At 35.8% G+C, this 11,696-nt stretch overlaps 1 protein-coding gene across 1 annotated transcript; it reads right to left on the reverse strand.

Moving 5' to 3' along the window:
- Positions 1–1,362: 1,362 nt before the first annotated feature.
- On the reverse strand, positions 1,363–10,488 carry LOC141482478 (uncharacterized). Its single transcript, XM_074175811.1, has 2 exons — positions 9,289–10,488; positions 1,363–4,171 (listed from the first exon to the last, which is right to left on the reverse strand). The coding sequence occupies exons 1-2, from the start codon at positions 9,303–9,305 to the stop codon at positions 2,284–2,286; spliced, it is 1,905 nt and encodes a 634-aa protein (XP_074031912.1). The 5' UTR covers positions 9,306–10,488; the 3' UTR covers positions 1,363–2,283.
- Positions 10,489–11,696: the final 1,208 nt, after the last annotated feature.

Raw genomic sequence — 11,696 nt, forward strand, 5'->3', positions numbered from 1 at the left:
TTCGAAAGGAAGTTTGTTTATTAAATCATTAACAAAACCACAACCTTTTTTAATATTACGATCACTTTCAATACGTCCGTATCGTTTGATGATACACATTGAAATTAATAAGCTAATAACATTTATATAGTCTCCAACCACGGCACGATGCGCATTGTAAAACAGAAAGAAAAGTTTACTGTAGATAATCTAGATGAGAAATTTGGGTGTGGATTGAATGGACAAAGGGTAATCAGGCATGGTCCACTACTTTCATCATCAGTTCGAGGACTCATTATAGGACCTTCAAATTGTGGAAAGACGAATGCAAAGATAACGCTATTAACACATCCACAAGAACTGAGATTTAGAAATGTGTATCTCTATTCGAAATCACTCAATCAACCTAAATATCAGTACTTGCGAAATGTTTTGGAACCTAAAAAAGGTTTTTATACATCCAGCAATAATGCAGAAATAGTGGAACCCTCCGACGCTAAGCCTAATTCTGTTTTCATTTTCGATGATGTGATATGTGAAAAGCAGGATATTATTAGATCATATTTCTGTATGGGACGTCATAAGGATGTTGATTGTTTTTATCTCGCACAGACATATTAACGGATACCCAAACAATTGGTGCGTGACAATACCAGTTTCATAATAATGTTCAAACAAGATGAGACGAATTTACATCACATTTATTCAGATCATGTATCACCCGATGTAACATTCAAACAATTCCAATGGATGTGTGTTAAATGCTGGGAGGACCAATATGGATTTCTAGTCATTGATAAGGACAGAAAAATAGATGAAGGTAGATATCGCAACGGATTCGATAGTTTTATATATCCATGATCTTGTTATTGGAACTTATTCGATCACTGAATATTGTAGAGGTCACTTCATCAGCGAATTGAGCTATAATTTAAAAAGGGCATTATGAATACAAAAAATGATTCTGAAAATGAAAACAATGAAATGAATTTGAAACGTCAACTAGTATAGACAACAGAAGATTTCAGGCAGAAATTCAACTCTATCAAGAATGATAATATTGAAAATCGTAAGACACTTAAAAAATTGTACAAACCCATAACGAAACCATTGAATGTTTTATCATCAAACGCTACTTCTAAATCAACAGTGTTATCGTCAAACCATGGCAATGTTCAATCTACTTCAAATTATCCCATGAGTACTCCAATAGGAAGAAAACAATCTTTTGGTAGTGTATCATATGTGAATAGTGACACGAGCACACTTCAAGACGATATGAGAACAACTCTATTCGAAACACCATCATCCCACATTGTTTCCTCGGATCCTGACTCCTTACCTGATATAAATGGAAGTCGTGAAGATGTTTTGGCGAAGCATTTGAATAATGTAAAATCTAGGAATCCAGCATATGATGGAACATTTGGTGTACGTATGGATCCTATTACACAAAAACTGAAAATGGGAAGTCTAGTGGTACATTTCAAATATGAAAACATTTCATTTTGGGATGCTAATAAAGTGAAAAAATATGAATGCACAGGTAGTCCAGAATTGTATATATGATCTCTTTGGAGAATCCGCAAGATGTTGATAATGAAGAAACTCGTCAAGTATATTCCAAAATATTTAAAAATACAAATTCTAAAAAATTTCGTGAAGTTATCAAACTTCTATTAGACTCACGACAATATCTAATAAGAAGTAGAAGTAAAATTGGTGGAGCACTCAAACGAGTGAAAATGGAGAAAACATATAATCCTAAACCTGTGAATTATGTGTATTGGAATTCACCAAAAGAGTTAGTTGCTTGCCTACTACCATTGGTAGCTTCAAAGTCAGCTGGGCATACTGGACATGACAATGAAATAATTTCAATTATTGAAGAATTACGTAAAGAAGGTTAATATATGTTATATTCACTCTTTTGAATACGACTTTTTAAAAACACTTTATTTTCAATTACAGACTTTCTTTGAATAACAACAAAAATCGTTACAAAAACTACAATGAAAAATGGAACAGAATCTAAGTTGATACTACACGAATTCTAAATTAGTTCTGACCAACTCTAAATAGTTACTGACTATGATTTGACCTCGCAGGGTCCATTTATAATGTGTAGACAGCGGTGTCAGCAGGAGACGATGGGAATAACAAAAGTATCACGTTCTGCTGACTCTGCTGACTCAAAGTCTTGGAAGTCGTTATCTTGGTAATCTGATACCGGTGAGATCGTCCTACTCACGATATAACAACTCCCTTTATCAAAGAAAACTTGGTGCTTTGCAGCAACTTTTATTAAGAAAGAGTTTTTTCATTCAAACTAGTGGTTAGCTCGACATCTTCTTCAACAGGGTCTTCTAGACGGACGCTGGGTCTTCTTCTAGGAACGAATCTTGCCAGGGTTCTGGGTACTATTCTCGTTCTTGGTGGTCTCGGTGGGTTGTCGTTGCTTGAAGAGGTGATTCCGATCGCAATTGACTTCTTGCGATGGCACTTGCAGAAAATATACAAAATCACTAGTGCGATGATGAGAGCAATTGTAAAATACGTGAACCAAGAAATATGTTTGTTCACGAACGGTTCGTTGATGAGTTTGTCCAATTCATCTGAGTATTGGTTCAACTTGTGTTCAGCGATGTTGAGATCGTCGACATTTATTTTATTTAATTTCAGGGGTTTCAGCTCCGGGAGTTTTAATTTTCCCGGGAGGTGGTCACAGCATCGATATGGTATCTGGACTGCATGTTTGTTGTAAGTTACGTTCTGGTATCTTTCAACGAAATATTTGGAATGAACTCTCGTGTTTCCAATGAAGGCGTTGCATTCAGGCTGAAGTTTCAGTAGAGTATTGGTTTCGATGATTTTCGTGATTACTTCTCTGCCAATACAGTTTATGGTGACTGGTAGATGATCGGATATTGATATCAGCCACAGATTCTGAGAAATCACTTGAACGTTGTAGTCCTTTGCGTAGATCACTGTTGATTTACAATTTTCAGGCAATTGCAGAGTTTGTTTGAGGAGCTGGGCTTCACAAATAGCGTTGCTGTCTATCGGGTATGGAAGCACTTCTGCACAAATTTTCAAATCGGTTTTGATCACTTTACAATTATCTAAATTTTGAAAAGAAGTGTACAACATTGAATCGTCATCTCGCGCAATAAATTTTTGAAATGTTAATAATATATGGTGAAGTCCTGTTCGAGCATCCAAGATTGGTATTGGATATAAATGAAAAAGTGTGTACGTTTCAGGCTCTACTAGGGGAATATTTAAAACAAATACTACTTTATTGTCTGTTTGATATGCTTGCAATTCAATAAGGTCTAGGTATTGGGGGATATTTCCAATACTGACGTATAATGGTAAATTATTTTTGTTCAATGTTTGTGATATTTCTTGAAGTGAATAAAGTAAATCTCTTGATGTTATGATTGAACCATGAATTATTTTCAATCGAGCGAAAGTGATTGAATTGATAATATCGCCAATAAAAGTTTCAAGGAATAGGTAGCTTTCCATGAGTGATTCGCATATCTCTAGAGTTTTTATTTGAGCTTCGTAAAATGCCATATCGTCTGATATTTCCATTAATGATTTTTCGATTTCTTTTATATCTTGATTGAAAGTCTCTTCATCAACTTGTAGCTTTTGAATTGTTGAATTGAAGTTTTTGATCACCGAGGTGGTTACAGATATTTGATTTTTTAATAGATTTTCAATTTGATGTTCGTCTTGGCTTATTTTATTGATACAATCCGTGAAATATTCTCCATCGGATGCGTCAAGGTTTCCGGTTATTGCTTTCCAAAAAGTTCCTGCACCATTTATTAAACCACGTTTTGTTCTTTTTTCGAATTTTTCTGTGTCCGTGAAGATATCTCTGAACTTTACTTGTAGTGAGTCTGATATTTGGGTTAAAAGACTGGTATGTGTTTTTATTTGAGCTTTGAAAGCTAGTATTCTATGCTCGTCTCTGTCAAGAAAATAAATGAGGTTTTCTAGAATTTTATCATCATTGTATAGAGCGTCTTTGATGGATGATAAATCTTTGTAGATCAAAAGGGTCCATTTTTCGTTCGTTATTTTGAAGGTTCCTTCTTGATGGAAGAAAACGCCGATCGAGTTATTGATTGACTCTAAGTTGTATTGGGCACTGGCTGTTGATGACAGCAGGAGTGTCCTGAAAAAGAATATTATTTATGAAAAGGTTTCAAGCGGTCGAAATTTACTTTAGTTTTATTTCGCGTTTAACAATTCACTAACATCGCGGAATTGGGATAAATTTCTAATATTTCGAATGGTCCATTCAATTTATTTTCGAGTTTATTTGAAATTTGTGACTCTTTCACATAAACCTTGTCTCCTACTTTATATTTAGGGACGTTTTCGGAAACTGTCCTATCAAATCTGATTTTGGACTTTTCTTTTTGCCTTTCGGTTTTTGCTCTGGCCAATTTATAGAAATACGTCATGCGGTTATTAGGATCTCTAACATATTTTGAAATTAGGTCTTTTTGGTTATAGAGCGTTTCTGGGGATCGACTAGCTGTATGTCCGAATATTAATTCGTACGGTGTGAAACCTGTTGTTTTGTTTCTCGTATTATTATAGCAAATAACTACATATGGTAAAACGTTCGTGGGGTGTTCGTCGGGATTTTCGGCTTTATGGGCGCGAATCATTTCAGCAAATGTGGCATGGAATCTTTCGATTGATCCGTTCGATTGTGGGTGATTTACACTCGAATATGTTAGTTTAATGTCGTACAAAAAGCATAAGTCTTTCATAAGTTGACTTGTAAATTCTCGACCGTAGTCGCAATGTATCCTAAGTGGTGTACCGTAGTGTTGGAAGTAAAGAAGAAGGGTATTCACGACTGATTTCGAGGATTTGTCTTCTATGGCGTATGCTTGCGTGAATTTAGTCAGTTCGTCTCTTATTGTCAAAGCGTAGTATTTTGTGGGAATTTCGAAAATGTCTACATTGATACGTTCAAAAGGGGTTTTTGGGGTTTCAGTTATGACGAGAGGTGTACTAAGGTTTTTTCGGCAAATTTTGACTTTTTGACAAATTTCGCATTTTTTTACGAAATTTTCGACGTCTTTAATGAGACCTTGCCAGTTGTATTTCTGTTTTACTCTTCTGATGGTTTCATTAATGCCACGGTGTAAATTTGTTTTTCCTGAATGACATTGATCAATGATTATGGGAATTTGATCGGGGTCAGGAGTTGTCGTTAAGTTTTGACAGACTTTCAATTTGATTTCCTTGTCGGCAAAATTAAATGAAAATATTTCTAGTATGGGTAGTTCTAGGTTGTTTTCGATTGAAAAAGTTTTTCTTAGATCGAATTCATTTTGGGATTTATAAATAATATAGAACATGTGTTCTATGACAGATTCAGGATCAAAAGGAAGAGGTATGATGTAGTATTTACGATCTTTTACTGATTTACTAGAAAGTATGTTGATTTTATCATTGTAAAACTCTGGATGTTCTTCGAAGAGGTCTTCGATGATTTCATAATGTAACGGTTCTAGTTTGTTTTGCCAAAAGAAACTAACAATGTTTTTATGATGTTTATCAAGAAGTTGAGAATTATCGAATTCTATTTTAGAATAATCGATTAAAGATTTTGATTTATATAAATTGACAAATGTATTAAATTCTTCTTGAATGGTTTCTACGGGTATTTCGTTTTCAGGGGTGTCGTTTCCTTCAGGGTTATTTCTCTCTTCAGGGATGTTTTCGTCAGGGTTATCACTTATTTCGGGGTCCGCTTTTACTTCGGTTTCGTTCTCGTTAGATGCGTGTATGGAAATTTTGTGTAGGAAATTCGCACATTCTTTGAAGTAGTTGACTTTGATCCGGGATAGTGCATCTGCATTTTTGTTGATTTTGCCGGGTTTATATGCTATCTGGTAATCATACTCTTCGAGTTTGAGTCGCCAGCGTGCCAGCCTACTACCAGGGTCTTTTATTGAAAAAAGCCAGGTGAGGGGTCTATGATCAGTAATTAGTCGGAATTTTCGTCCGAAAAGATATGGGCGAAAATGCTTTACTGCCCAAACGATGGCAAGAAGTTCTCTTTCTATTGTAGAGTACTTCGATTCTGCGTTACAAAGTGTTCTAGACGCATATGCTACTGGGAGATCTTTGCCAATGGGACCTTGTGATAAAATGGCACCAATTGCAAACGCACTGGCGTCAGTGGTGAGCAAAAATGGTTCCTCAAAATTAGGGTAAATGAGAATGGGGCTCGTTATGAGTGAATTTTTAAGTTGTTCGAATGCTTGTCTGCATTCTGCGTCAAAGTTGAAGGGGATATCTTTTTGAAGTAATTTGGTCAATGGTTTCGAAATTTTGGCGAAATTACAAATGAATCGTCGATAGTATCCAGCTAAACCTAGAAATGATTTTATTTCTTTTTGGGTTTTTGGTTCGGGGAAATTTTGGATACATTCGATTTTCGTTGGATTGGGTTTGACTCCGTTTTGGGTAATGACATGTCCAAGATAGGCGACTTCTTTTCTCAAGAAATCGCACTTATCCGGTTGGATTTTCAGGTTCGCTTTTCGAAGTCTTTTAAATACTTCGGTCAACCTTGCTATGTGCTCATGGATGGTAGGAGAATATACGATGATGTCATCCATGTATACGAGACATCTTTCGTTTTGTATACCTAGAAGAACATTATCCATAACTCTCTGGCACGTACTTGGAGCATTCTTTAAGCCAAATGGCATACGAACAAATTCGTAGTGACCATTGTCTACGGAGAAAGCCGTTTTGGGAATATCTTTGGGTTCAATTTCAATTTGATGAAATCCGGAGGCGAGATCAAGCGTGGTGAAATATTCGCATTTACCAAGCTGGTCTAGGAGGTCAGAGATGTTGGGTAATGGGTATTTGTCGTCAACCGTTAGCTCGTTGAGTTTTCGGTAATCGATGACAACTCTCCATTTCTGTTTACCGAAGGCATCCATCTTTTTGGGTACAACCCAAACTGGAGATGACCATGGGGATATTGATGGCTGAATAATGCCTTGATTTAGCATTTTTGATATTTGTGTTTTTACTTCCTCCTTGTGTACCTGTGGGTACCTGTAGGATTTCGTAAAGACGGGTCTAGCATCCTTAGTATCGATGGTATGTTTAATTTCGTTGGTAAAAGTGAGATTATCTCCTTCTAAATAGAAGATATCTTCGAATTGGAGGCATAAATCAGTTATTGATTGATGTTCCTCTTCGTTCAAATGTTCGGTTCTTAGTTGCGCTTCAATTTCTTAGATACGATCAATATTGGGTTGGTTTTGGGAAAACGATTCATTAATATTCAAAATTGTTTCATGTGTTGGAAGGGGTTCGAGTTTTATTTCAGAGAAATCAATTTGTTTTGGGATCGCGTTTGTATTTACGATAGTAGTGTAGAACATACCGTTTTCATCAATTTTGACTATGGCGTTGGGAATTCTTACTTTTTCTCTTTCTTCAGCTAGCGGTATAGCTTCAGTGTTCTTGAGGTTGCAATGTAATTTGAATATTTTCTCCAGTCGGGGTTCTATTTGAATTTGGTTCGGTTTTTCAGTGAGTATATGGTCATTTATATCTGAAACTTTGAACAAAGGGACCGTTTTAAAGTTTGTTATAAGTTGTTTATTTTTCAGGTCGATTATACAATTGTAATGTTCGAGAAAGTCAGATCCGAGTAAACCGTCAAAGTCGATGTCTAAGTCGTAGATAAAGACTTTATGTGGATCGTTTTGTGTGAAATTTATTAGAGTGGATTCATTCACGACAATTTTCTGGTCAGTGATACCTTGTATAGTGACGTTTTCAGGGAATCTAAGGGGGTATTTTTCGCATGTTTTGGGTTTGAAAATGGATATTCCTGCACCTGTATCGATGAGGATTTTAAAAGTATTGGAAGAGTCTTTGATGTAGTACAGATTCTTCGAATTCATAGAAAGCATAGGGCTTACATGAAAATTTGTTCCGGGAAGTTCGCGTTCGGGTTGAAGTCTTGTATATTCAGGGACTGAATGTGGGATTGGACTTCTGATATAGGGTCGATCGATTGGTTGTTGGTTATTTGGGGTTGAATAGGTGGATGGTTCGTATTCGGGAGTGAAAGAAAATCCTGGTATATTGAAGGATCTTCAGGTGTTTGAATTTGGTTGTATTGGTAATCTTGATCACTAGGGGTATAGTAATCATAGTCATTATCGGTGGGGTAGTAATCGTTGTATTGATAGTTATAGCTATCAGCTGTATGATAGTCTTGATTATCACCTGTATGATAATCTTGAGATTCGTATGTCATGAAATGAGCTCTTTGGTTTTGGTTAAAATTGACAGGGTAATTCGGATTTCTTTGAATTACGGGTGGTCTGAATTGGTTTTGAGATTGAGGTCGAGTTTGGTTTTGATTAGTCTGGGACCTGTTTGGCTGAGAATTTGTTTGAAAGTTTGGTCTTGGAAAATTCTGATTGGGTTGAGGGTTTGTTTGACTCGAAAAATTTTGATTGGGTTGAGGGTTCGGTCTCGCAAACCTTTGGTTGGAATATTGATAATTATTTTGGGGTCTTTGTTGTCTCATTCGACATTCTGTGTCGATTGGAGGCACGAATTACTTGACCTATTCGCGGTTCTAGTCCGGTTAAAAGCGTGTTTAATGCCATTGTTTCAATTAGTGCGGATTGCGCGTGTTTTTGTTCCGCAGAAAGGACGGATTTTTGTACACATGCGTGCATTTTGGCATTGTGGACTTGAAGGCGATTGAAAAATATTAAAGGTGTTTCATTTGGGAGTTGTTTGATACGCTGGAGATCGTGAATCAGTGATGTTAGATCTCTAGAGTCTCCAAATAATAAATTTAATAAATGTTTGATTTCGGGATAAGTTCCAGGATTCCTTGAACTTATCAATTGTTCTGCTCTACCTTTGAGTTTGTTTTTGATGTGAATCACTAATAGATCGCGTTGGTCTGCTGTTGACATGCGATATGCACAATCACAAGCATTTAAGAAGGTGTTCAAAAATATTTGATCACCTTCAAATTCAGGCACTATTGAAAATATTTCTGATAACTTGTATGGTTCGATTGCTTCTGGTTCTGGTTGGTTTTGAGGCATTTTGATTTATCTTAACAAATTTTTGGTGTCAAAATTTGAATGATCGAACAGTACTTATTTACTATTTGCAATAATCAATCAGTATGATTATTGATTTTGAAAAGAATTGAAGTGATGGTGAATAAATTGCAAAATAAATCGAGACAATTCAATATCGACTTACAGTATTACAATCTTCATTCCGATTCGTCGTGTTCTCGAAGTCGTCCAGCCAGGGGCTTCACCAGGTGTTCCTTCCGCTGCTTCCTCGAGTGATGACTCCTCAGGGGTTGTTGGTTCTTTCTCTGTTGAGGGATTAGAATTCGCCGCTACTAGTTAGGGTTTCCTTGTTCTAGCAACGTTGTCAGATCCTACCGACTGCGCCAATTGTTATATTCACTCTTTTGAATACGACTTTTTAAAAACACTTTATTTTCAATTACAGACTTTCTTTGAATAACAACAAAAATCGTTACAAAAACTACAATGAAAAATGGAACAGAATCTAAGTTGATACTACACGAATTCTAAATTAGTTCTGACCAACTCTAAATAGTTACTGACTATGATTTGACCTCGCAGGGTCCATTTATAATGTGTAGACAGCGGTGTCAGCAGGAGACGATGGGAATAACAAAAGTATCACGTTCTGCTGACTCTGCTGACTCAAAGTCTTGGAAGTCGTTATCTTGGTAATCTGATACCGGTGAGATCGTCCTACTCACGATATTACATATATTAATATATCCACAAGTAATGATCACTGTTACATCATCATTCAATGTAGTAACATTATCACTCTTTTTCTCTTCAATCATATTGAAATAGAATGACTAATGAAATAAATGATGTCAAACGACAAGTTGTTAATGAATTACATAGACCTGCAAGACGTAATTTTCGCAGAAGAATAACCACCATCAAAGGTTTCGCAGATCCATGGCAAATAGATCTAGCTGAACTACAATCTTATGTAAAAAGTAATAAAGGATATCGATATATACTAGTAGTGTCACTTGTAGTGTTACTTGTTACTCAAAATATTTGTGGACTGTAGCAGTTAAAGATAAAACAGGTAGTACAATAACTAATGCAATGAAATATGTACTGAAGGAAGCCTAATTTTCCCCCAAACATATACAAAGCGATCAAGGGAAAGGATTTTTTAATAGAAGCTTCTCATCTCTCATGCGAGAATATAATATCAATCATTATACAACATTTAGCACAAAGAAGGAGGCTACAACAGAAAGAATGATTCGTACAATGAAGGCATGGCTCTACAAGGAATTTTCGATGACAGGTCACCACAAATGGCTTGATATTCTTCCATTTATAACTAGTAGATATAACAATAAAGTTCAACGTACAATAGGTATGGCACCCATACCTATTGTTGTTGATTAAACAACAAAATTGAAATTCAAAGGTATCAATGGAATTGGAGGTGAACAAAGTAAACCCAAATTCCAATTGAATGATATTGTACGTATAAGCAAGTACAAAAATATTTTTGAAAAGTCTTACACTGCGAACTTTACCACGGAGCTCTTCAAGATTCTTAAAATTAATAAAACCACCCCAACGACCTATAATCTTGAAGATATGAATGAACAACCTATTATTAGAGGATGTTTTTACGAAGAAGAGTTTTTACGAACCGAGAATCCTGACGTATATGTGATTGAGAAGGTGTTGAAGAGAAGAAAAAATAAGGTATATGTAAAGTGGTTAGGCCTTCCTAATGAACGAAATTCTTGGATTGATGAATAAAATATGGTTTAAATGTATCTACTATTGTATTTAAGGATAAAGTAATGTAAAAGTTCATTATTGTTTTCATTTCAATTATAAGTATGCGAATTGAAAAATATGGCAGCGGTAAACGTTGCCCCAGCCATTCGCAACGTTCTGTGTATACCAAACCAAATTAATTGTATACTCCATTCCCGCTTATATTTTTCAACTCACGATATTGAAAACACATTATCATTCCCAAAACTAATCGCCGTCACTTTGAAATGCACTCTCCAACTCTTTACGCCAATTATCTCTCACTGATAATGCCGTCTCATAAAGTTGAGTCGACTCCTCAAGCTCTGCCTGGGCTTGCATTTTCGAACGTTGATTGGATTGATTATCTTTAACAATTTTTGAACGGAGTTATCTGCATCTTTACACATTTTAGCCAATTCAACCTTCGTTAATGCAATCTTGGCATCTATGCTTGAAGAGTTTCGTTATAACATAATTAGCTCGCTCACTCTTTTCAAGTTCAGCACTACCCATATGTGCCTTTACAAGGCGGTATTTTGCATTCTTTTTCATTTCTCCAAACTGATGTAGTGGACTGGAAGAAGATAACGATTCAGCTTTCAAATTGTCGTGAAACAAAACTGTTTGCTTTGTTTCCCGAACCTCAGTGCGAGCTCCGCACACTCTGAGGAAAAATGGAAATTGGAACCTATGTTTTTATGATATTTCAGCTTAGTATGAAAACTCAGCATTGTAATATCATCTTCTAAGTGTTAGAAAATCAAGATTATTATCATTTGTTTATTTTATATAGCGAAACCGGTCAGTTTCAGAGAA

Source organism: Leptinotarsa decemlineata, unplaced genomic scaffold, assembly GCF_025532065.1.
Source record: "Leptinotarsa decemlineata unplaced genomic scaffold, Ldec_3_MD MMD2_tig00001365_RagTag_RagTag, whole genome shotgun sequence".
Classification (NCBI taxonomy): Eukaryota; Metazoa; Arthropoda; class Insecta; order Coleoptera; family Chrysomelidae; genus Leptinotarsa; species Leptinotarsa decemlineata.